The 27,476-nt window shown below is 40.9% G+C and overlaps 1 protein-coding gene across 4 annotated transcripts in view; it reads right to left on the bottom strand.

Annotated features, from left to right (window-relative positions):
* Nucleotides 1–710: 710 nt before the first annotated feature.
* LOC142153288 (serine protease FAM111A-like) overlaps nt 711–27,476 on the bottom strand; it is a 34,669-nt gene continuing 7,903 nt past the window's right edge. Inside the window, exons 2-7 of one of the 4 annotated variants that reach the window (XM_075210740.1) lie at nt 27,352–27,444; nt 25,502–25,606; nt 25,200–25,283; nt 11,765–11,863; nt 5,268–5,375; nt 711–4,338 (exon numbers count right to left, since the gene is read on the bottom strand). In XM_075210740.1, coding sequence (XP_075066841.1) covers nt 2,572–4,338; nt 5,268–5,375; nt 11,765–11,863; nt 25,200–25,283; nt 25,502–25,606; nt 27,352–27,390 — 2,202 coding nt within the window. In that variant the 5' untranslated portion in view covers nt 27,391–27,444 and the 3' untranslated portion in view covers nt 711–2,571. Of the gene's footprint in view, nt 4,339–5,267; nt 5,376–11,764; nt 11,864–19,164; nt 19,215–25,199; nt 25,286–25,501; nt 27,176–27,351; nt 27,445–27,476 lie in introns of those variants that run through there. The other 3 variants (XM_075210741.1, XM_075210742.1, XM_075210744.1) reach the window with 3 other exon arrangements.

Below are 27,476 nucleotides of genomic sequence, written 5' to 3'. Positions count from 1 at the left end.
ATCACGTTAGTAGAAAGTACACAATAGGTTTACAATAGGGAAATCATAGGGACCCCCAGTAGATGGGAAGTTCGCTTATTAATATGTTCCACATATTCAGAGACCCTGATATACCAGGAGATAACATGTCAGCTACATCTAGATCATCCCATGACAGCTTATAGTAAGAGCTTTTTGGGTTAAAGTCTGGGGCTGAGGACAGTAATGGGGGCCTGACCTTCCCCAGTCTAATTTAGTGATACAATTATGACGTTAACTAGATTATAAATGGAGTTTGTGGAGAGGGACATGTTGTATATTCTAATGGACTTGGTGATGCTCTTCCTGTTTATTGCAATTACTTGGAGTATAAGACCTGCTAAGTGACCCAGGGCAGCTATTAAGAATGACATGCTCCAGAGGGTAATGAGATGTGACACAAATACTTAAAGTGCGGATCCGTGGCTTCAGTACTGCCCGGGGCCCAGGGAAGATTTCATTTGTTGCTGGATCATTATTACAGTTGACTTATTGGTGCTTTGTACTGAGGGAGACACATTCCTGTTCCTGATCTCACTTCACTTAGGAAATTCTCTGGTAACCTCTTCATGACTGTTGGTCTGATTTGGTGGAACGCCCTAATAGACCCAGGATGGGAGCAGCGGAATTTCAATAATAAAACCAAAAATAGCAATGGTCACCACATACACTCAAAAAGGTAATGTACTGCAGAGGGTTAAAAAAGAATGTATTTATTCAACACAATAATCACATGCACAAATATGGTTGTGCTCAAAATGATATGAAACCACTATAATATATACCACAATATTTGGTACAGTAGGTGCACCTACATATAACCTATAAATGCGCATTAAAAAATCCAACAGCTGAGAAAAACTGTATTAGAAAAAATCATCGCTATAGATGTATCATGTGGGTGATCAAAAACCGCATATATATATATATATATAAATCAAAGTTCCGAAATATTGGTGATGGCAAACTAGCAACTTGATTAAACCAGGGATGGACTAAAGTCAGAGAGATAGCCCATCCGTGTGCTGTAATATGGTATCAATTCCTTGTCAGGTGACTGGAAAAACATCACAGTATAGAACGGTACCTCCACGGAGAAACTTGAGCGCTCACAATTCTGGTGCAATGATTAGGCAGTCCCCGGAAACAAGTAGCAGTGAACTGGGTTCTTAGGAAGTAACTGGCTAGTCACGCAAAGCAGACGGAGGTCTTCCTAGCGCAGTGGGAGTGTGCAACACATAAACGTTATTGGTATCAGGTATATTCAGATACACAGCAGCTGTCCACAAATGATCCAATATATCAACAGATAAAAAACCAGCAATAGATGTTGGAAAAGTAATAAAAATATCAAATAGTGGTATATATTCCACCCAACGCGTTTCATCACCTCCAGGCGATTTCATCAGAAATCTGATAAACATAGATGTTGACGATCTTATATGTGGTTCAACTTAATTAGAAATCATTATCACATGTTGTTAGATTAACCCTATAGCTGCAGTGCATAGGTTTTAAACAGTGTGTAACGATACTGGCGGTGTTACCTGAAGCCCAATAGCTGAGTAGATATCCAGAGAGTAGTCAGACGTTAGCCGGGTCGGTACACAAGCGGGTATTCAGACGTTTGCCAGGTCGGTACACAAGCGGGTAGTCAGACGTTTGCCAGGTCGGTACACAAGCAGGTAGTCACAGATGCAAGGTAGAGTAGCAGGCAGCAGGAGCTGAGCAAGCAGAATACTCAAGCATATGTCTGAACCAGGAAGTGCCATTTATAGGCCCAAACAGAACACAGGATCCAAGATGGTTTCTCTTTGATTCCAAACTGGCCATCTTGGATAAGGGCAAATCTAAGGGCAAGTTTGTACATACAGAGACCTCTAGTGGTCGGAGGTGCAAATGTCTAGGTAATTCCTTACACAGTGATTATAACAACACAGACACTTGTTGTCAAAAAGGAATCAACATATATATATTCAATAATGCGATCTTCAACATTTTAACAATCGTTAATATCTTATAATCTTAACCATTAATGTTTCTAAGAGATAAAGAAGGGTCCAGAGTCAAGAAAATCAAGGTATATAATCAAGCAGCGGAATTTCACCTTCTTTCATTAAATCACATTTACTTCCTCCTCCAGCATAAAAAAGACGTGTGGCCCAAATGGCTGTACTGCCAGCAGACTGGTTCCGGGGATGACGGTGTGTGCCAATTTTCACAGGACAATCCTGTTTCTTCATGTGCTAAAGGGACATTAGACTACACATCTAATGTAGTCAAATAAGATTGTGGATTTGTCCTGGATGATCGGGGGGTGGTCTGGAGGCATGGCTTAAACAGTCCTTTTTTATTTGATTATGTTAGGAAGTATAGATTGTGTCATTGCCATTGTTATAGGATTTTTCTATACATCCTATTAGCACAGTGTCTGAAAATAATTTCTATATTTTCTTATTATTTCTTATTAAATATGTAAATCAATTTTTTCCTATATCTATGGTTCTTTCAATATTTCAGTATTGAGCATCATTACCAACAAATGCATGTAGACTATGAGATATCCATAGGGGAATCCCCTACACCACTGTCGTCAAAATCAGGGTTTTGTTCAACGTTCCATAAATTTAAAAGTCGTCTAATAATGGACTGCATTAGTACTGGATGCAAGCCCTGGGATATATAATCACACAATGAACTATTCTGTTTAGCCATTTCCTTTAATCGTAGACACAAGTCTTCTATTTTAACAGCTCCGTAAATAAGTATGTCAATGATGGACCTTCCATACTCTATCACACTTTTCTTTTCTAGTGGAGCATCAACTATATACCCCCCACTGTGCATTGCCACAAGTTGTCCATGTTCATCGAATACCGGAGACCCAGAAGCTCCATGATAAAGACATGTATTGTAAGTCACTAGACTGGGGTCTTCCATTTCCAAAAAGTTGTACAAACGTAGTACATGGACAAATGAAGGGTCATGGAAAATGGTTTCTTTAATAACCTCTTTACGTTGGAAGAAGTTGATCACTGAACACAAATCAGTATGTTTGCACCGACCTCCTGGATGGCCAATGATGCTCACAGCGCCATTCTCTGGTGGAAGCGCTAAATATTGTAACAAGCCCTCTGGATATTGTAACACGCCCTCTTGATTAGAACATATTTCAGCACTAAAAATAGCATAATCTTGTTCCTCAGAATGTGATAGAATGTTAATAGAGAAAACATTTTCTTGATTATTTACAATTTGGTTTTCATCTTCATAGTGGAATATTATTCTAGCTATATAAGGACGATTTGTATACAGAAGACCTTTCACTACATGGTGACAGGTGAGGAACAGATCTCTAGTTAGAAGAAAACAGGTTCCTTCTTCATTGCTTACTTTAATCTGGGCTACGCTGTCCATGTGCTTCGTAAGCTTTCTCATGGTGCTCGCAGTTAGGGGGGGTTTTCGGACATTGATACTGAAATCCTGTTTGATGAGGCGCCAGGTTTTTTTAAGGCCTTTGTTCTTCTTGACATACATGTTAAAATTATTTTTAAATCTCTCTACCATTGCCTCTTTAGGACTGAACTCTCCAGGGGTGTCACTTGCTCGGTTGGTGGAGAGAATGGGATCGGACTCAGTGGCCTCTTCATGTGGCCCTTCATTTGTATGTTCGTCAACAGTCTCAATATTATCAAGTATAATTATGGTGTATGTATCATTTTCCATGAGATTTGACAGTGTCATCGTGCGTTCGTATTTGTCCAGTTTTGTCCCTATAAGACGGAGTACGTTGATGTCCTTAAATCTCTTATCGTTTTTGAGAGCTTCTTCAATGGTTTCATCTCCATATCCAAAGACAGCCAGTGGTGTATTATGATCAGAACCCTGTTTGTTGTAATGTAAAACTATCCTTACAGCTCCCCCATCGGTCTGTCCATTTTTGTTCACTTTAAAAAATAACCCACCAGATCTTTTCGGGTATGCCGGAGTCTCGGGTACCTTTATATCATTTTTCTTTAGAAATTTTCGTTTTAGATCAAGAGTTTCTTCTTTCCCCAGAGCTCCACACGACACAGTTGGATTGATTATTGCTTTAAGATGGTTTCCAAAAATAATTAAATTTGAGTTTTTAGGTTTTTTTAAGTTTTTATATTTTATTCTAAAATGAACAGATTTCTTTAGAGCACCAATAATTGGTTCGTGTGGATCTGCGTTGATTGTGGTGTATCCTTCAGCTTCACCAATCCATTTAAATCTCACAGTGACTTGTTCTGAAGTTGGTTTCTGCTCCTTTGTGCTCTCAGACGCAATCTTCGGTATCTACAAAAATAAAGTTGTTTTTTTTGTGTAATTTGTGCTAAAAAAAACCACATCCCATAGGAAATACTGAAACATCAGACAAGGGGCCTGATTCATTAAGGATCTTAACTGAAGAAACTTCTTATTTCAGTCTCCTGGACAAAACCATGTTACAGTGCAAGGGCTGCAAATTAGTTTTCTGTTTTGCACATAAGTTAAACACTGACTGTTTTTGCACGTAGCACACAAATATCAACTTTAAATTTCAGTGTACAAATAAGTTATCAAGTATTTGTGTGCCACATGAAAAATCAGTCAGTATTTAACTTATAACCTTGGACATAGCAGACAGGAGATAAAACAACCCCCCCCCCCAGGGAGTATTCCTGTGTGATAATGAGAGAATGTATTAACATCTGTGTAAAGGGAGCATGAGTGGTTAAAACCTTTTGGGGCGTAGTTTTCTAATATACGTGATTTTTGCTATATAGATAGGGACTTGTAACTAATAAAGCAGAGTTTATTGTAGACTCAAACCATGCAGTGTATTTAATTCTCTCCAGCTGATGAGCTCATAACTGATAAACTGACACTTACAGGTGAACAATGTGAGTTAGATTCGACAGTGGCTGTCACCTTATCAACTATATTTATGCACCAGCTCTCTGTAGATTTTTATGTGATTCTTTGTGGAGTCAAAGTAGCAGTATTTTAGGGTGAAAATGGGGAGGTCAGGGGGCCTAATGTGACAGTAGATGGAATTATGACATCTTAACTCTTCTAGACAATCCCCATGGGAATAGGCATACCTTGTTCTCAAATATTTTCTAGCACAAGGACAGAACAATATGAAGAGGAGAATATACATTTCAGGTGCAGAATTGCTCTGTGTAGGTTTTAGGGTTAGTAAATTACCCTATCGACCATCCTCCTTTTCTGGATAATTTTACCTTTTCAGTGGATGTTTGTTGCCTTTGATTCTCTCCCCCCATCAGGAATTTTGGAAGTTTGGAGATAGCTGAGTGTTTTCTTTTCCCCGATGTAGTGCGAGGACCCTTCTGCAATAAAATGATGAGTGAGGGGTGTGTGACAGAGATAGACAGTATACAATGTAATCCTTTCACTCTCACATCTCCTCTGAGCACCTGGAATCTGACCCATAAGTTTGAATCTATTGTAATATAGACAGATACAGACTTCTTCACGTTTTTTGAAGCGTGTAATGTTAAATCCTCCCACACAGGAATTATATTGTATTTTGTGGTTCTCTACAGCCTTTTTTCTTTTTTTTGTGGGGGCACTTTAGACTAAAGTAATCCCCACTAGAGCACAAAGCTAGGAATAAGAACATATACAAATTGTATTCTGTAATAGATAAAAATAGCTTTGTAAGTTCTTTATGTGAGCTTATAAAATAAATCCATTTCTCTAATTCCTTTTGGGGGACGGTGCTGCCATAGAGGCTGGTCAAGGAGCTGGGCACTTATAACTCATACTACAGTTTCCGAAGCTCCTTCCCTCTAGAACCCTTCTCCAATGGACAATCATTTAATAACTAACAAAGTCTCACAGGAAAGGGAAAAATGGATAAAACCAAGTAGCATAACTCGCTCACAGAATATAAACAACATAACTAAAAGAGCGTATAGGGTGGGACAACAGTGTCCAGACTAAGGACCAGGTGGCCACCCGACAGCTGTTCGGTCAAGGCTTCACTCTGCATCACCCAGGAAGCACTGACCTATCTGGTAGAGTGAGTCACGATATTCTCTGGAACCGGATCTCCGGCGCTAATATACGCCTGCCGAGCAACAGCTCTAATCCATCTTGCAATTGTCTGCTCTGTCACTGGCCAACCTTTCTTCTGCAAGTTGTCATCGTCCAGAATATTACCTGTCCTCTGCAAAGTCAAGGTCCTATGAATTTTCTAAATAGATTTTCAATGCTCTGACCATGTTTAGAGATAGAAGACACTCATCACCTCCCGTAGGTCTGTTTTGTTCTATAGAGGGAATAACAATTTCCTGGTTCAGGTGGAACCTTAACACCACCTTAAGCTGGAAAGACAGTCTCGTATACAGAACAGCCCTGTCATCATAAAATACAAGAGACTGCAGGATAGAGGACTCAATTCAGAAACTCTCCTTGCCGAATAGTTTGCCAGGAGAAACACTGGTTATGGAATTTAAACTCCACCACAGCTAATGGATCTAATGGTGGGAGTTGGGAGGCTGAGAGGACCAAATTGAGTTCCCAATGCACAGTTGGAGGAACGTACGTTGGCTGAACATGCAAGAATGTCTAAACATTCGGAATATGGGCCAATTTCCTCTGAAATTGGCCCATAAGAGAACTTGGCCTCAATCTACTGCCAGGTCTGTTCTGTAAGAGAGGAAAAACAATTGACAATTTAAAAGACAAAGTATGGATCCCCTTATTTCCACACCGTGAATTATAAAATCTTTGCACTCTATGATAGTTCTTCGTGGAGATCTGTTTCCTGGCGTTATGCATAGTCTGAATCACCTCTTCTAAAAGTCCTTTTGGCCTAAGGATCATGGCTTCAACAGCCATGTCATTAAAGTCTGCCAAGCTAAATCTTGGTGCTGAAATGGGACTCTGACTTAGTAGAATGTTCCTTAAAAAAAGTTTCCATGCTGGCCCTGCTGACATCCTTAGAGTGTCAACGTATCAGAAGCTTTTTTAACCAATCTGTAGCTTCCAGGATTACTGGGGTGCTTTCTCTTTTGGCCTTGTTTAGTACACAGGCAAGCATAGCTATCTGTGAAAACAGGTATATCAACCGATAATTCCATAAAACTGTCATGACGTCCATCAAGGATCCCTGGTTCCTGAGCAAAACCGATTCACTATGCGGTTTAGCCAAGAGACCATCTTATTACCTCTGGCTGACCCCACCTTTCCATGGTGTGACAAAAGACCTCTGGGTGGAGAGACCATTCACAGGAATAAATGGCACTCCTTCTCAGGAACTCTGCCTCCCAATTCTCCATCCCCAGGAAGAATACTGCCGATATAATTGGGACATATCATTACACCCATCTCATAATCCTGGAGTATTCCTTCTGCATCAGCTGGAATAATCCTGCTGGCATCTGTAGTCACTGTGGTCCAGTATCAGATGGTGAAGGTACATCATTTGGTGAGATTGTCCACCTTCAGCCCCCACAATTGAAACTGGCATCTTAGAGATGACAGCTTGGTTAAATGAGAGGCTAGTTGTAGATTGGATCTGGACCTGGCTAGAATTTTTTGTTGAAAAGTCTGGGAGTGAAAGCCTGCAACTGCACAGCGGCAAAAGTGCATAACATTTTCCCTAACAGCATGGTGAGGTTGAGAAACCTCACCAGCTTTAGGATCTTTTCCTGTGGCAAGAAAACTCTCTGCAGTCCGGTGTCGAAGAAAAATTATCATGCGTTTGGATGGTACCAAATTTCAATTTTATAATTTATGGTCCACCCATTGACCTCTAGATTTTGGGCTGTTATCCATATGTGGATCTGAAGAAGGGATGAAAAGCTGACTTTTACAAGAAAGTTGTCTAGATAGGTTTCCACCATGTTTAGCTTTGTTCTTAAGAGAGCGGCCATAGCCGCCATGATTTTTGTAATACTCTGAAAGCCATGGCCTGACTGAAGGGAAGGGCCCTGTATTGGAAGTGGAGATCTTTCTCTATGAATATGAGCAGAGACTGATGTCTCTCCCGAAATGGAATGTAAAGGTATGCATCCTTTACATCCATGGAATCTAAAAATGTATCTTATTCTATGCAACTTATCAGCAACATTAACAACTCCATCTTGAAGCTGTGTGTTTTTGGGATCTCAGGCGCAAGATGGGTCAAATTCGGCTTCTGGATGAAAAGAGATTTGAATAGGGACTGAATTGCCTCTATAAGAGCCAATCCTTTGGAAGACTAGTAGAAACAAATTGGTTGGGTGAAGGCCCATGTAGGTCCATAGTGTAACCTCTCTCTATGATATTATGATATCTCTCACACACGTGTCTAAAGAGAAGATTACGGAAAATGAAAATGTGAGCTCCCACGACAGACATTGCTGGGTGGGCAGGGAACCCATCATGCGGTCTGCTTATATGAGAGTCTAATGGTTGGTCACTTACCTGACCATTACCCCCTTGGTGTCCTCCTCGTGAGACAAAGGATTAGACCTTAGGTGGAACAAAATCTTGGGTTGTTTGGCTTCCTCAGGAGGAAGGGACTCTTACTGCCTGTGGTCTGGCTGAAGATTTTATCCAGTTCGGGCCAAACAAAACCTCTCTTAAAAAGACAGAGATTTTTTTGGACTCTGTGTCCACATTCCAGAATCTAACGATGACCTCTGAAGCAGAAAGCTGAGATTCTGGGTTGCTTCTGTCCTGCATCCAGAGTGGCCTCACCCAGATACTCTATTCTCTAATATGGTCACTTAAGGGCAATAACTCAGACCTCGGCTTACCTGTTTGTAAGTCTTCAGTAACCTGATCAGACCATTTTTTAAACGCTTTGATCACCCATGTTGAGGTCAAACTCAGTCTATGGGCTGCTCCTGCTTCCACAAACATAGATTTTAAAATCAGCTCACACTTCATATCTGTGCTGTCCTTCATAGAGGCAGTGTTTGAAATGGGAATCATGGTAGACCTAGAAAGGCTGGCAACTGGGGCATTATCCTCACAAGGAAACAGATACATGAATTGGAATCTGCGCTGAGTCTGAAATTTTCAATCACGTTTTGCACAGACCTCACTATGAAGCTCTGTTAACAGACGAGAAAATGGAAACAACTATATATTTATTTTTCCTTTTGAGTAAGGAAATTCCTGACCCTGTCCTGCATGTTAAGGACCCCCTGTACAGAAAGGTCCTCAATTTCCTATCTCCTGTAAGACTCCTCCTCAAAACCTGCAGAGTCTTTGAAATCTCAATGCCCCAGAAGCGCGGTCCCTTCTGTAAGGAACCATCCGATTCAGAGTCCTCATAGGACTGAATCTGGATCAGATTATGGCATTTATGTGGTTTCTGAGCTGAAGAGGTTTCTAATAATCTCTCTAGTGAAATGGTGCTAGCCCCTGTACAGATTTCTCCAAACTCCTAGCCCAAAGTGGTTCCACCTGCAGCTCCCCAACATTCTAACAAGAGACCTTACTTCCTGAGTTAGCTCTACAATGCACAGAGCCAATGACTTTACCCAGGCTGGTTCTGCCATTTCGGCTGCACCACCTCCCCCCCCAGACATGCGCATGCCATGGACCTCCACCTTACAAGCTGCACATCGGGCATCTGGCTTGCCAGCTTAGCTCGACATCTGGAACAGGTAAGATATAAACAGACTTTGCCTTGAAACAACTTTCCTTCTTCAACACGACAGATAGGAAACCAGGAGAGGGACAGCTGTATTGAACAAACTTATAAGAGAAGGTCTACTAAAGAGAGAAATAGGCAGTGGACCTATGTAAAGCACAAACAGTGACAGATAATCACTTTAACTGAGCATAAAATCTGACGGGAAGAGAATGTGAGAACAGATGAATGTAGACAACATTATTATAGGTTATAAAGAATAGTGAAGATACACAGCACACAAGCACAATTTCCCATAATTGTATAAATCTCAAAGAACATGTCCAGAAAGAGGAAAATAGGAGAAGAGTCGCTAAGTGGTGCTTGGAAAGCTGACAGATTTTGGCAGGTTTTTCTCTGTGAGGTAAAGCCCCCAAGGCTGAGGTGACAGGAACTGGGGTAATCCCTCCCCCAAAGCTGCCACTCTGTCCCTAGTGAGGACTTATGTTTTTTCTCAGCTGCTAGGGAGCCTGAAGTATCGATGAAGCTCGTCCTTCCTTCAGGGAGTGGAGGAATACCAGGTACATGTCTGTGTCAGGCTTCTAGAGCACGGCCGCCATCTTGAATCAGGACCCTCCATCAATTCCATCAATGGCAGTGAAGAGGAATGCCCTCCGAAGCACTCCCCGATGACAACATAGGGCGAGGTGTCATGCGGGACGCGGCTCCACACAAAACACAACACAACCCCCTTAAGGAGGACAGTGAACGCTGCAATAGCAGCGAAAATAAAATGAAAACAAAAAGTTAAAACTAAATATATTAAGATGGCTGCCATAGAGAGCCCTGTTCAGATGCTCCCAACTCCTATGGCACAGAGTTTAAACTGACGGTCTTTTGGAGAGGGGTTCTAGAGGCAAACTGTGTAACAAAAAAAAATTACACAAGAAACAAGCAATACTACCTCAAATGTCTATTTTGTTATCAGAAGGCAATGTAATAATAAATAATAAAACACTGCTATCCTATTTCCATGAAGCCAGCCTCATTACTGGTGAAACCGTATGTTTGCTGGCTAAATATTGTTTAAGAAATGACAAAGTGTGAGAAGATCGGGGAAGCCAATGGTCACAAAAATGCTTTGGAGGGCTGTACATGGCCCTAGCTGCCAACCGTCTGTAAATTTACTAACAGTTACGAAAACATTTGTCCTGTGTATGCTGTAAAAGCAAAACAGAGATCAGAAAGAAAAATATAACAGTCTGTGACAGTACAATATCAGAATGTATAGGCAGAAAATCATCTTTAGAGTCTGACTTAAGGCTGTTCCTTCCATAAGGTAGCCCCCGGCCTGCTTCTACCCTCTCCCCATCACACCAGCAACAAATGATTGCAGGAAGATACATGACACAAGGTCACCCACTCTCCTTCCTGCAGTCAGTGTTTGGTGAAACGGCACCAGGCAGCATTAACATAGTGGTGGCTTCTCTAATACCGCTGTCTGTCACCGTAGCAGCAATACACTGCTTACAGGAAGGGGAGCGGGTGACCTCAGACGGCACAAAGGGATGGGGTGCCCCTGTTTCCATTGTTACAGATAACGGGTGTGAGGTTAAAAACACAACTGATAGGAACAGGCTGAAGTGCTAGAAAATCAGTCAATGACCCTTTTTTATATAGATCAGATGCGTTTAAATCCTTACTGTCTTATTTATGTTGATTTAAACACTTCCTTTTATTAATAGTATGAAACATAAGAACATTTAGCGGCTTTTATTAACCTGCTGCGCTTTTTTTATTTTTAGAATTTTGAGCCCTGTGAAGAGTCTGAAAAACAGTATAGGTTGTGTGAGGTTAGAGTTAGTACCATAGATGTACGATCTGTGCGAAGAGCCATGGAAGCAGCCTCAGAAGAACAATGAGTTTATACTTTCAGGCAACGCTCCCTGGGGAAGCGATTGAGGTGAGAACTTCAATGGTAGGATGAGACTTGTGTAGGGACTGAAGCACTTGTATATACAGGTGTCTTATCCTCCAATGTATTACACAACATGTAAAGTAATATAGTGAAATTAAATGGTTAAAATAAATTAGCATTATAAATAGTGCATTTTTTTCATTTTAGATGATTGATAAGTCTTTTACCTTTTCTTTAGGTTGTTGTTTCTTTAATTTTTCTATGTATTTTTGTAGCCAGTCTGAACCATGTTCCTTTCTGGTAGCGAGTGAAGCAGACTGCTGACCCTTAATTAAGAAAGATAAGAATGTGATTTGTGGGAGATTTGTGGCCTCATATTCTCTCTCTCAAGACCCTGAAAACTAATCCAGAACATTTTCTATATAGGTCCCCTCTGGTCGTATATATACTGCCTTATTCTTCTGCACAAGACCCCACACACCCACCCCAGGTGACGAACTACCTTGCTGCTTTGCGTAATGTGTTTTAACCATATCTTTTTCCAATCGCCACAGAGCAGGCACAGTTGGTAGTAAGTAGAGATGGGCGGGTCCGGTTCCCCGAGAACCGAACCCACCCGAACTTTGGGTATCCGAGTACCGAGCTAAGCAGCTCGGTACTCTCCCGCCCGTTCCGAATCCAAATCGAGGCCGAACGTCATCGTGACGTCGTCGGATCTCGTGGCTCGGTTCTCGCGATACTTCAACATTATAAATACACGCCTCCACAGCAATCCATCGCCATTTGACAGAGGGAGAGAGCAGGGTGTAGTCACAGGCTGATTAGAGCAGGGACAGAGAATACAATATTCTTATTCCAATTGCTGTAACAAAAATCGCTAGAGAAGAGAGGAGGATAGAGGTTTATTTTATTTTTGTAATATTTGGCACTCCTCAGTGCTTTTGGGGTGTCCCCCATAACTGTGCATAAATATTTCTGGCTGTCAAAGTCATATCTGTCAGCAGTATCTACCAATTAATTTTTAGCACTCCCCAGTGCTTTTGGGGTGTCCTCCCTAATTGTGCATAAATATTTCTGGCTGTCAAAAGTCATATCTGTCAGCAGTATCTACCAAATAATTTTTAGCACTCCTCAGTGCTTTTGGGGTGTCCTCCCTAATTGTGCATAAATATTTCTGGCTGTCAAAAGTCATATCTGTCAGCAGTATCTACCAAATAATTGTTAGCACTCCTCAGTGCTTTTGGGGTGTCCTCCCTAATTGTGCATAAATATTTCTGGCTGTCAAAAGTCATATCTGTCAGCAGTATCTACCAAATAATTTTTAGCACTCCCCAGTGCTTTGCGCTCAAAATGGATTCAAAGCAGTCCACATATGATCAGAATGAGCAACCAGGTTCTGTCACCAGTCCTGATGTTAGTGTTCCCAGTACGTCATCTGGCCAAGGTGATGTCAAACAACCGAGTGTTTCCAAATCAGTGCAAAAAACAAAAACCCCAAAAAAATTTACTGTGTTGAAGCGAAAAAAAAGTGTTACTGAGCAAAAGTTAAGTGGCGATAAATTTTTTTTTGCCAACATACCATTCTACACACGCAGTGGCAAAGAGAGAATGAGGCCTTCACCTCTGGCTATTAGTGGCAGATCCAAAAATGTTACCGACCCTACAAGTGGTGCACAACTACTGTTACGCGTCAAAACCGAGCTGCAAGATAACAGTAAGGCATTGGAGAATAATGTTTGCTCTGAATCAGAAATGACACCGATCCCTGTGGAGAGTCCATCCAACAGTGGTATGTCTAATTGTGAACATTCTGTTAGTGTACCCATAAAGAAGGGCCCTTTCAGCAGTTCTGCTGATGTGTACCTGAACAGCCCGAGTGTAGCCGCTGATACACAAATTGAGGATGCCACTTTGGAAATAGAAGAGGATGAGGGGGAGATTTATGGAGGTGACGAGGGCGCTAATGAGGATGTTGATGATTATGATGCAGACAGATACCAAATTGCCTTTCTCAATTTCTATTTATATTCTAGATTATACAACGGCTGAATAGTTTTCTATTTTATTCCTAGTGGAGAGGGGATCTGATGCAGACAGATACCAAACTGCCTTTGTCCATTTCTTTGTATATTCAAATTTCTAGTTCTACAATCTATGCAGGCTGCTTTTTTTTTATATTCAACTACAACTGGAGGGTGGGTGGGGGGGCTTAGATAGCCACCAAAGTACCGTGGTCCATTTAATTCTACTTTCTAGCTCCACAGTCTGTGCAGGCTGCTTTTTTTATATTCAACTACACATGGAGGACGGGGAGGGGGGGGGGGGGCTTAGATAGCCACCAAAGTGCCGTGGTCCATTTAATTCTACTTTCTAGCTCCACAGTCTGTGCAGGCTGCTTTTTTTATATTCAACTACAAGTGGAGGGCGGGGGCTTAGATAGCCACCAAAGTACCGTGGTCCATTTAATTCTACTTTCTAGCTCCACAGTCTGTGCAGGCTGCTTTTTTAATATTCAACAACAAGTGTAGGGTCTAATATACACCCAAAGATGATGGCTACATTGCCAATAATCAAAGATGGAGGAGGTTGACAACCAGGTTTGACTGTATAATTTTCAGACAAGTGTTCGCATTAAGGACGGCCTACCAGGGATTTAACTGTTTTTTCATAATTTATTAGCTTTAGAATTACCTCACTTATCTAAGAAACTGGTGGAGCACTAAATTAGGTTATTTTAGACCCAAAAAATTGTATTTTTTTCAAAAATAGCAAAACAAAACCAAACAAAACCAAAACCAAAACCAAAACACGCAAGGGCGGTTTTGCAAAACCAAAACCAAAACACGAAGGTAATCCAGATCCAAAACCGAATACAAAACCAAAACACGGGGGTCAGTGACCATCTCTAGTAGTATGGCACTGTGATCAGCGGCTGATACATATGGCGTTATCGCTGATTGGCCGCAGATCACTGCCCCTTTTGGGATTCTTGGTCCATTTAGTGTGGGGGATACCTTGACCTGTTTTGTAAAGGCACATCATTGTGAGTCTAGAAGGAGTGCAGTCACTCTGACCGAGAATTAGCGCCAGCCAAGCAGTAAGGGATTAGTTCCCAGTGTTTTATTTAGTGGGATTAGGGCCAGTTCGCCATCCACGCTTGGTTTGGGTAATCAGTTGGCTAGCTGTCCCACAGTGCACTTTCTCCGGCACTAAGGCTGGGTACACACTGGAGGTGTTCCCAATCTTCCTGCCAATCACCCGACATACGACCATTTAGTCAGATATCGTGTGAGTGTGTATACGATGATCTAAAGTCATCCCAAAGTGCCGATCATCGTTTCATTTGGTTGGTCGTACCATTTAGTATTTTCTGACCAATGACCGACCATTTGTATACACTCATCATGCTCACGATCTCCATAGAGGTTACAGAGTCGGGCTCTTTTCAGCCGATGCTAGCGATGAATGTCCCGGTGAATAAATGTAGAGAGTTCTGTAGAAGGAATAAATCTTTTGTGTGTTCTGAGACAGAATATTTTGTTTCAGAGTCACAGAAGTTAACGAAATTAGTTAGGACATGTGGATAGCTATAACAAGGCGAGTTTAATCAGTATGACAATGTGACAGTAATGAATGAATAAATATTGTGCTGTCATTCTACGGACTAGAGGACCAGATGAAGAATATAGATCTGAAGGTAAATCGTATCAGTGTATATGCATGATTCGTCAGACTGATCGGACCTTCAGTCGTAGGTATAATCGTTTGAGATAACAGATCGTTTGGAAAAATTCTTCAGTGTGTACACAGCTTTAGTTAATATTAATAAATGGTGACCTATTTAGCCACTTATATAAGTCTATGTGTCTTTATTTTAGATAAGTTAAGATATGACAACAGAAGGTTATTGTGACCATGGCCTTATCTTTGTGGAGTTTGTATGTTCTCCCCGTGTTTGCTTGGGTTTCCTCCAGGTGCTCCAGTTTCCTTACTGGTAGGTTAATTGGCTGCTATCACAATTGACCCTAGTCTCTCTCTATCTGTCTGTGTGTGTGTGTGTGTGTGTGTGTGTGTGTGTGTGTGTGTGTATGTTAGGGAATTTAGACTGTAAGCTCCAATGGGGCAGGGACTGATGTGAATGAGTTCTCTGTACAGCGCTGCGGAATCAGTGGCGCTATGATGAAGGGTAAGGAAAGGCATGCAGGATATGGAAATTAACAGAACAATCAACAGTTAATACTGCTAATAATATTATCAAAATTATGCAGCTGAGTTGTGCAATAATGGACATGTTCACACTTAGCATTTCCATTGCTTCAAATACACCTGTTACTGCGTCTCCTTCTCCACTTATTGTAACTATCTGCAGCTGCTGTATTCACATTTTTAAAAAAGATCACTATAAATATTAAAGTGTATCCGCATATCTCCCAACTTATAGATTTTTGGAATCAGGACCGCGAGTGTGTGCAAGAGAAGCTGTGTTGCTACATTACAAGGGATGAGCCTACTTCAGATTGGGGCATGCATCAATCTAGGGGCATGTCCAATACATCCGGAACACCTACGGCTTCCTTCCCCTAAAAAAAACCCTATCAATGCTGCATGCACCTGCTGTTGGTACACTCAGTAATGAAGGGGCACCTGGCAATGAAGCACATCTGCCAACCGTCCTGGAAATGAAATAAAAGTCCTGATGTGAGGGAAATCAGGAGAGTCCCCTCAAATCTGGACTGTCCTGCTTAAATCAGGGACAGTTAGGAGGTATGGTATTAGGAGTTTATGTATGCTTGCTGCATTGTTTAGGGGTAATTGCAGGTGCCTGTGATACCTCGCAAGCTAACAATATTAACTAAAAGATGCAAAGAAAGTTGCACTGCCACGTATGACCACCAGAGACCTAACATTTAAACATTACATACATACATATGTTGTTCTACAGCACAGGCAGGATACCTATATATTATAATTATTATTATTATCACTCTTTGTTTATATAGCACCACCAGACTTCGTTTGCTACACTGTGTACAAGATTAGTGCTTTCCCCCTCCACCCTATCGTGCATGGCTCCCAACATCTTTGAATGAAGAATCAGGACAGAGAGACAGAGTGGGCGAGAAGTTGGTGTGATCACTCTACACGGGTGCGAAGTCCTATGACTGGACACATTGGTGCCTGGCCTGGAGTAAGTTTTCCCCATGTATATGTCAGGAAACCGGAGTAATATGGCCCTTTTTTACCTTGTCAAGTCACTGGTTTGCCCTGAGACTGTCTTATGTGTCAAACTGACATACCCAGTGCCCTTGTGCCCTTAGATGGTTTGGAATCACTTAGGCAAAGAAAGATGGATTCAAAGCGCAATTATGCTTTGTTATGGCAAAAGTCACACTCTGTAATATGAAACAGACACAAGGGGGCACACCATACAACCAGCCTAATCAACTAATCTTACCCTAACGGGGATATAATCACCATGTCCCTTGGCAAAGATCCTGGTGTACAGACCAAGTCCTATGTCCTTCTGCTTTTGGCAGATACACAAAGTAACACTGCCCACAGAGATTTGGATATTCCACTGCAATGATCGAATCCAAACTTGCCCAACAGGAATCATAACTTCTAGTCAGAACTGTCCCACATAAGAAGACCCCTGTTGTCTGGGAGATGCCCCTTTTTAACAACGGCGTGCTTCCCACAGAGGTGTGGGTTTGTTGCAGATCATGTTTCTATGCACAAGCATTAACATGCAGAGAAAGATTGTGGGAAAACGTTATTAGCGAATGTTACATGAGAACTCACAACATGTTGAATTAAGTAAAAAATAAGCATTCCCTATAAAATTTTGGTAGTAGCGACACCTACTGTCCCTCTGGTATAGTCACTGAAGTAATAATAAGCTGCAACTGTTGCTATTCTCCAACAGGGCTGACAGGGACCCTCCGCCTAGTCTGCAAGTATCATCAGACACCTACGCTACCCCTTGATTGAACAAAAAGGCATAATTATTTTAAATGTTAGGTCCCTACAGCCATTCCCTCTTTTAACCCTGTATAGACATTTTTAGAATTTTCATGACCTGGACTGAGCAGCACAATATGGCCAAACACTGGTCTGGTGCAACTTCTCAGAGTGCCACTGGTTGGTAGGGCCTCTATGCCCTCACGTTTGTTTAAGGTAAATGTTAGGGGGACTATTCACCTGGCACCATTTTAGAACTGTGCAGTAACATATATAACTACATAGTAATAATACAGAACACACAATGTAACCACATACAGATTCATCATACACACTGTAACAGTTAGCAATGGTAAGTATACAGCCCTGGGATGCCAAGTGAGTTATAACCTTTATTTTCAATATGTCTGGAGCCCTACAGTATGGAAGCCTTCTGTTCCTGACCAATTAGCACCCACTATGGAAAGCTGCTGCTGTGATACACTCTATTTTTATTGATTTCTCGCACATTTGCATTTTAACGTTTTATCCAAGTAAATAGTCAAAACGTCTGCACCATGGAAGCGCCCCCTGTCCTTATGTTGGGGAATCAATATAAATTCACTGTCAGTGTGGCAGTAAAATAATTAATTTACTTTAACAGTTTTCTTTTGTTCAAAGTTCCTGAAGTATTTTTTATTTGTGGTGTAAAAAACAGACTATTGATGGCAGATAAAGATCAATCTAGACTGTCCAATTTACTTATGACATCACATATGGAATGCTCAAAGGAGTTGTTCACTTTTCGATTACATAGCCTCCTACATCTTTCACTAGATACATTGTATCTTCTTACAATTACAAAGTTACTGGTCAATTGCAATGTCCTCATCTCCCAATACACACCTGCTTGTTGCACCTACAACTTTATCACTCTAATTCAGGGCCTATGTGGCAGTTTTACACGTTCTGTATGTGGTAGGAAGGAGAGACTGGCCCATGTTTACATATTGAAAATAGCCCCTTAGGCGGCATCTGCTGTGCTGCCAAATTCTGCATCATCCTCTGCTTATGTCAAATATTTAATCCAATAGGATCCTGTCTGAAACTGGAAAATAAAAGGCAAGAGAGAATATTTCTAGAAAAAGTTGACCTGGTTGAATTCCGATATTGGGGTAAAGAGTAGAAGGTTTGTTGGCATGGTGAACCATTGGTGACAGCTGGTTAAAAATCATAGATGGACATTTAACAGCACAGCAGAGAAGGGCTCATGATGACAAGAGATCAAGTGGTGGTATAATGGGTCCTTAATACATCCCCAAAGCTGTTCCTCGACTACTTCGGGACTCTGTGCTTCTGACCGTCACACAAGCATTAAAATGAATGGGCCCAATGTTGATTTCACAGGTGCACTAATAAATTCATTGAAATGAAACTGAAAAGCTCTGTCTATGGAGTTTCCCTATTAATAGCCAAACTGGTACGTTATAGAATAGCTCGGCAATTGTACACCACCAATTAGATACTGCATATTTTCCCTGTCCCCAGAACTCCCCAGCAGTGTTACTTGTTTTACCTTTGACATCAAAAGTAAGGCTTTAATTAAGTGATTCATTTATATATATAAAAAAAAAGTTTTATTTCCAATAATGATCAAACACAAAAATAATATAAAATATAAACATACCTGGATAATACATACATTTGTACCAAAACCTACAATGGAGTGTTTATCAGCTTTTAGGCAGCATCCAAAACCATGCGCAATATCCGCAAGAGAGAAAAAATAATAATTAGTGAGGTATAGGTGGGATATGTGATTGTTCCAACAATTTTCAATTAGACATTTTGCTGCATTAAGGATCTGGGAGTGAAGCTTATCTTCAGATATATTGGGACCTTCTACTGGGAGGCCTAAGACGTAAGACCAAGCTTCCTTCTGCATAAATCTAGTAAAAAGTTGAGAAAATGTGTCCCAAAAAACATTAACTTGGGGCAACACCACCTAATGTGTAGGAAGGAACCAATATTACCACAGTTTTTCCAACAGAGGGGAGGATGATCCAAATACTGTATGAAGCCTATTAGGCACTAGACAATATCTGTACTAGATCTTGTACAATATGTTCCTTTACTAGAGTTGAAAAGAGGGTTTAACAACCAGTTCCCTAATGATTGACCATGTCTCCTCATCTATTGGTCTTCCCAAATCTGTTTCCCAATTTTCCAGACCACCCTCTCTGGAGGCCGTAAACTCTTCAGAGACTTCCAGGATAGTTGTAAACTGTATTTTATATAAAGACCTTGGGAGTCTGGCTCAGAACAACAACGGGTAGGGATTGTAAAGTTCTTACTACAGGGTAACCCACATACATTGGCCTTTGGACTTGAACCGCAGAACACTGCTCTGTACAGTGTGGATGCATTCCTTAAAGCTTTAGGGGTGCTTTATAATGATCCAAACAAGTCACTCCTGCTGAGTCTCACTTATGGTCAATGTGCTAGGGGAATGCTCTTTGGAAGAATATAGCATTGAATTTAGGCGCTGGGCTAGTGACTGGAAAGATCCGACTTTACATAGCCAGTACCATCTTAGATTGTCTGAACAGATTAATGACTGTCTGGTGCAGTATCCCCCTGCTGAGTCCTTAGAAGCATTAATGCAACTGTCCACAAGGATTGAAAGTCTCAAGGAGAGGAAGCAGTAAAGAGAGACCATTGCTCATAGTCTTTCTGCGGCTAGCTCATACTCTTACCTGGAAGGAACTAGCCACCCCAATCACAGTTTACACAGACCACAAAATATTTCAATACAAAGAATAGCAACGTATATAAGTTTACTATTACGTACCGATGAAGTTGTCTGGTGGCAATGAAACGCGTTAGCTTGGTCTTACAAGTTTCTTTATGATTGGATATTCATTGTTTGTTTCAAGCGCTTGGGTGCTTAAGGAATTAACATTTCCAATCCCTTTGCATGAGGTTCCTATTTTAGAGTTCTCTTACACCCAAACACACCTATGATCTGTCACCATCTATTAAATTAGGGCAATAGGACCCCGAGATACTGTTACACAAATGTTCCTGCTGGCACACACTATGCTCCTTGTAACATACAGGTTAACAGTGCAATCAATAGTATCAAAGGTTTAACGCATCAAAACTCTTACACAAATGTACCCTCTGGCACATACTAGGATCCTTGTCAGTCAAATGGATTACCAATTAACGTGGTCAAGTAATATTCTTAATAAAAGCCTTATGGATTCGTTAGAGCATAAAGGACAAAATTTATTACATTTTGGATTTAATAATAAAAGGAACAGGGGGTTTGGCTGTAAGAAAAAAGAACAGAAAATCACAAAATAATGATATACAGTCATAAAAACAAATGGGATGAAATTACAGAGAATAAACACTTACAGTACATGTAAGTGTCATAATCTGTATGCCTGGCACAAGGCAGATTGAAATGGACAGTCCATCAATTAGATTGAATCCCAAGAGCTGGCAATTTGCCATCACATACACAGAGTATTTAAGCATGGTTCACTGGGAGGGCATGTAGCGGGGCAGTGTATATGCTAATATGGGGAGGAATAGTTCCCTGGGTGTCAATTATAGTTTGCCCAAAAATATTCCCAAATATTTTTCATTCCATAACTTTTCTCGGGCATATCACAGAGACATAATTCCCCCTTCGATAAATAGGCCCTATCCTCCTGCACATTTACATATCAAATTTGATGGAATTATAACATTAGCAAATATTATTCCGAAAGATATCTGGCTACTGTGGTTTCTCAGCACAGTGGTTATTTATAATTCACACACCTTATCCGTTTTCTGCACTTTAGTACAAAGTGGCACACTGAATTCTCATGGACATGAACAATTATGAAATGTGTTTTCAAGTTTATATTTTCTATACACATGCATAGGTAGCGGGTATCTTTTGTGTTTACCTCAAGGTTTCTCTGGCTACTAGCATTTGATTTTCACTGATTTACACCTCCTTGCTAATTAAATAATCCTTATAAGCTAGTGTTTTACTTGTTTGTATAAGACCTTAACTGGACAGCCTACTCTAAGTAGGAAGGAACATGGGTGATCAGAGGGAAGCAGCGTTGTGATATTAATATGCTAAGTGAGTTTCCTGAAAGCATATCCGGACTCTCTGATGAGATTAACCTAATCACTTCCCACTGGTCTGACTGACCAAACTTTTTGTAAAACACCTCTGTCCGAGGGAAAATCATGTACATTCATATTTAGTAGTGTGAATACATTTTTTGGCCCCCCCCAAAAAAATATTCCCAAATAAATATATATATATAAATCTGAATCCAGTTCACCAATAATTATGCAGCAGTAGTCAGAAGCTAAAGTGGGGTTAATGCAGACCAGAGAAACATCGTCTCCACTCTTAACTAAAGTCCGGCATGCAGGCAATAAATGCACAAGACTATGCACAGTAGTTAAATCCCAAGTCCCAAATTTGACGTACAGGGGATGGGTAAACAGGGTTACAGGGTTACAGTCGAAGTCTCGTGACCGGTGAGGACTTAAACGGCAGTCAAGTTCACAGCTGGATTCCGGTTGACATACAATGGGCCTGAGTCATTAAGGCACGTATCTTTTTTGTGTGCATATTGCTTGCTATTCCCTTCTGCGCATGCCCCTAACGAGGACACTGTCAATGAAAGCAAGTCCGCTGCGTATGCCAACACACGACAGTCACGGCTGTCTATGATTTCGGGAAGTGAACGGAGCAGGGAAGGGGAGTGTGCCTGTACTCAATGCACAATGTGGGCGTGCCAAACTAAAGCGAATGCAGCCACGTCGGAATGAATATCTGCGTGTCTGAAAGTCTCATGTTTTTTTGCCGTATCTCTTGCACCAGCTAAAGGTCTAGTCTAAGTCCTGAGTCAGTATCTTATGCTGTAACATGTGTCTGCAATTAGGAGCAACTGTAAAATTGCATTTTATGTACAGTCGACATTAAGAACAGCCTAATAGATGTTTTTCAGCGTAAAAATATATAATTTTTTTTTTATATATAGAAAATGTCTATTTGTAATCATAAATGACTATATATTGACCGGTAACACTAATTGATTAATATATTTTTTTCTGTGTATTCACTTGAGATTTCATATTCCACATACGTATTGTACGTATCCTGCAGTGTCTGGTCTACTACAGCAGTGTGAACCTACACCCATAGTCATCACCACACGTATCCTGAGATCCGTTGCTTGTTGATGTAAACAACTGCATAACGCTGCATAACGCGCTCAGTATGTGTGCCTTAATGACTCAGGCCTAATATGTATGGTGCGGTGATCAAAGGTCAAAACCGGAGTTGGATATACAGAAAACAAGCAATAGTGAACTCACAACCATTGTCCAGAATCTAAGCAGCGAGTAGTCAGTGGTCAGACTCACAGCTGGTCTCCAGCTCACAGGTACGACGAAGCATCGGTCAGGGTAAAGAGCCAAGCACTCTAGTCTTTAAAAGACTCAGCAATAGTTGAACTTTGAGCAAGGAGTAGACAACATTTTAACTTACAGCTGGTATCAGTTCATAGGTACAATAAGCAGCAGTCAGAATTAAAAACCCAGGATCGGCCAGAATCCAGTGTGTAATCCAGTGTTTAAGCGATGAATAGTTAGAGATCAATTCACAGTCAAAGTTTGATTCATAGATAACAGTATGACAGTGGTCATAGCCATTGTCTGATACACGGGATACGATAAACCATAGTCATGTTAACAGCTAAAACACAATTGCAGGGAAGCTGAAATCTCTAGACTAGAGTAGCAAAAGTATACGATTTATACCTTTTTGACAGTTTTCTATACAGACTGGTCTTAACAACATAAGTAGCCCTATGCTGCTAAACATGCAAGGGGCTACTACTGCCATTATTTGTGATACTGAGGCTTTGTCTCATAGCTTCCTACCTAAACACCTTGAGTTTCCTTATGTTCCCATCATTCCTCATCATCAGATCTTGGCAGACGTATCTCAAGATTTGTCCATTCAAATATTATTCGCTCAAAAGCAGGCACCTTGGGACACTCCGCCACAACTCCATTTTGTTCCTGACACCCTTCACCTACTGTTCTGTCTCTTTCCCGCGAGAGCAAATGCTCAGGGCAACCTTGTATCTATGAAGCTACAAGATTATTATCTTAATGTGGCCCACCTGTGACTAAGGACATTAAGGACTTTGTCCTCGGCTGTGAGGGTTGTGCTCAGAATAAAAATCCTAGAACCCTGCCTAACGGACAATAAAATCCCTTACTGATACCGAGTAAGCCCTAGTCTCAACTGTCTATGTATTTTATTGTAGAGATAAAGATCTAAAGGTTACACCACATGTGGGTAGTAATAGATTTAGCAAGATGGCGCATTGCATGCCTCTTGTAGGGTTACCCACAGCCAAGACTTAGGCTCTCTCTTTGTTAATAATATTAAACTCTATGGCATTCCAGATAATATTGTCGCTCACAGAGGCTAACAATTTGTCTTCAGGTCCTGGAAAGAATTTTCTTATAATCTTGGCATTGATCTCTTTTTCTCATCAGTTTACCATCCTCAGTCTAACCGTCAGACTGAGCAGGTTAACCAAGTACACGAACAATATCTGAGATATTATTTCTCCAACAATGACCATGATTGGGGGGAATTCTTGCCATGCGACAAATTCACATATAAAAATTATGCCCATGTCTCTATGTGCTCCTCCCCTTTTTCTGTGTGCATGAATTACATCCCAAATCCTGCTCTGTCTCCATATCTGCTCCTACTAATGTAGGTATAATTCCTTACATATAAAGGCTATCTGGTAAGCTGTTAAAACATTGTTTCTCCAAGCTGCTACCTGGTCTAAAATGTTTTCTGGCCTTCACAGCAGAAAATGCAGTTTTATTGTGGGCAATAGGATCTGGCTCTCAACTAAGAGCATCAAATTCTGGCAACTATCTGACAAATTGGGAACTAGATATATTGTATCCTATAAAATCAATGAGGCTCAATCCAGTCTCTTTCCAACTGGACCATCCTGCTTTTATTAGATTTCCCAGATCCTTACAATGCTCTTTTCTCATCTGATATTCCGGATGAGATTTCGTAAGAGAAAGTTGTCCAAACCTTCTCCAGTTCTTGTCAAAGGACAACCAAGTGTTTTCGGGGCCAACTTTATTACCTGGTGCATTGGAAGGACTTAGAATCCTTGCCTTTGTAAATTCTGAACCTATGGGTACAGGAAGATCGTTCCACCACAGTTGTTGCTGTCTGTTTAACTTGGTCATTTCAACAATGCTATAGGTGTTATAATCTTCTAGCAGTATGAGTGCACCTGTGCTATGCTTTTATACGCCTGCCTCTCCCAGCCATCAGAGCCGGTTATAGGTTTTGCTTTCTAGTCCCTGTCTCCTGCTACTTGTTGTCTGTTTGGTTATTGTTGCTGACCCTGTGCTTAGGCTTTGATGCTTGCTGCCTGCCTCTGACCTTATGCCTGGACTTGACTACAATAATTTTCTACCACCTGCCCTGACCTTATGCCTGGACCTGACTATGATACTTGTCTCTCATATAGTCCTTGCTGTGCCTATGGTTCCCTCTATAGATAAGACTCTAGTACAATGTGCTCAAGTACTAGAGGCAGCAGAGTACTGGTGAGTGTATATAGTCCTAAGGGAAGAGCTTTTTACCTTTTCTGTAGACCTGGGTGTGTTGGCATTGCTTTCCAATCCTGAGTCTGGACAGTTTTCCTTGTCTGTGGACTGGTTACAATTCTAGAATAAAGATGAAACACGTGAATATTTACAGGGATCTCTGTAATCTAATATCTTTATTTTCAGTCATCTGGTTCAGGAAACTTCTTCTGTTTTGCCATTGTAGATATGCATGTCCTCTCTCAATATTCCCAAAAATGTCTACTGTGGCAGACCCACATCATTGAGATTAAAATCCCCCTTCATAGAAGATAATTACATTGTGAAAAATCCATTACCTGTAGCACAGATTGGAGCATCTTTGGAATCTCTCTGACTTGGTTTTCTCCCAGTGAATCTGAATGGTTTTGCTCTCCAAGGATGCGGGTAGATTGATGGCCCTGCTTTAAGAAAGATGAGAAAATTATTTTTGTTTCATATATGTGAGGTGTGTCTCAGTATAGTAGGGTTCTGTAAGTCTTTACCAAAGACTGCCTGCAACTTTCTGGTTGGTGGTTGGAGCAGGGTTGGGAAATGTGGCACTGGGCTATAATGTCACAGCCCTGCAACACTCTCAGTCTAACAGGAAGCAGAAGTTGCCAATTATCATTCCTTACTCATGTCAAACAAATATGACCTGGATCTATAATAACATTAATGTACCTGTTATGGAGATTAATTCATTAATTAAATGCATGAAGCTGATAGTTTGTCTCGTTTTATCACAAGCTTGTCTACCTGGTATAAAACCTACTTGGTCATGAATTAACCTCTTTTTAAATTTACGGAATTGGTTAAACATCACTACTTCTTGGATTACAGTTGAATTGAAACAAATAATTTTAGGGTCTTTTTGGCAATTTACACAATTATAGTTTTTATAGTTAGGTCAAGATAGTATCAGTAAAGTCATGATAATCCCTCAAATTGATTTTACCCAGATGAAGGCTGACCCCGCCATCTTGATCACCAGCCCGATTTGATATCCCCCCAACTCATTGCTGACCTTCCCTAATTGAAACCACATTTGCTTCTCCCCCAAATCATGGTAAACCACACCAATTGGTTTTCACCCAGATCATGACTGGTTCCTGTATGAACTGATTCCACCACCTACAATCTGTACTTACCTGTGGTATGGGGAGGTGGCTTCCAGGCCTCAGTGGAGAGATGTTCTTGAAAGTGGTAGCAACAGCTCTCAGTCTCACTGCCTCAATGAGTCGGGCACCCAAGGCCTGTGCGAAGCTTATTGTCACAAGTTGAGACTTGTATCACTTGTGAAACTAAGATCTCTGCAGTACAGTAAGTGACAGTCCGACAGTGCATCAGTGCAACTGATTCATTCTGAATTACTGTCAGACCATCTGTCAATGATATGTCTGATGAATGGTGGTGTGTCTCAGCCAACACAATGAGTCCAAAGTCCTTGAGTAATACAGGACAGATAGATGGGGATCGACAGCTGGGAGTCGGGGCAGCAAACTTAATCAGTTATTTTGGGGCCATGGCGCCCCATACAGTCAGACACCTCATTCTGATGCCTAGTCAGACCACACTGTAAGGGTCACTGTAAATAACCCATGCAGTTAGTATTCTGAGTAAGCTCAAAAATCGGGATAACACTCTTCAGCAAGTTGTATGGATTATTGCCTAAAGAAGTATTAAAGGTTAATGTCTGGAAGTGGGCTACAGTCATAGTCAGAGCAAAACCCTGCATAACCATATCTGCCCATGGGTGGCACTAAAATTGCTGAGGTGTGTGACGTATATACATTAGTCCTACTTTATTCATTGGTTTTCAGTCTGATAATCAATTTAGCCTACAAGATGTTGCCTCCACCGCAGTTTGAAATCTCATGAATGTTAATAACAATTTCTTTCCTTGTCAACCTTTTGTGTTATGCTAGTATTTGATGGTAGATCTTTAACAGCTTCTTGAATGGAACCAATTTACAAATGTCTCTATATTACACCTGTAATAAGGGTAGAACACAGAAGTGACATAATAGTTAGAATTAACTTTTATCTGCAGCAAACAGCACTCCAATCCAGCAATCTGTGTTCCTAATCTATTATAAAACAACTATATTACAATCCCTCCTGATGTAGAATCATCCTCTGTTAATGGTCCATTTTGTGAAAGTTTTACCTCTTCTGTAGACCTGGGTGTGTTGGTATTACTTTCCATTCCTGAGTCTGGATGGTTTTCCTTGTCCGTGGATTGGTTGCAATTCTGGTTCTTCTAGAAAAAAAGATGAGAAACATGATTAGCTT

Source organism: Mixophyes fleayi, chromosome 4, assembly GCF_038048845.1.
Source record: "Mixophyes fleayi isolate aMixFle1 chromosome 4, aMixFle1.hap1, whole genome shotgun sequence".
In the NCBI taxonomy this organism is placed as follows: Eukaryota; Metazoa; Chordata; class Amphibia; order Anura; family Limnodynastidae; genus Mixophyes; species Mixophyes fleayi.
This window is presented reverse-complemented; position numbering and strand designations above follow the sequence as displayed.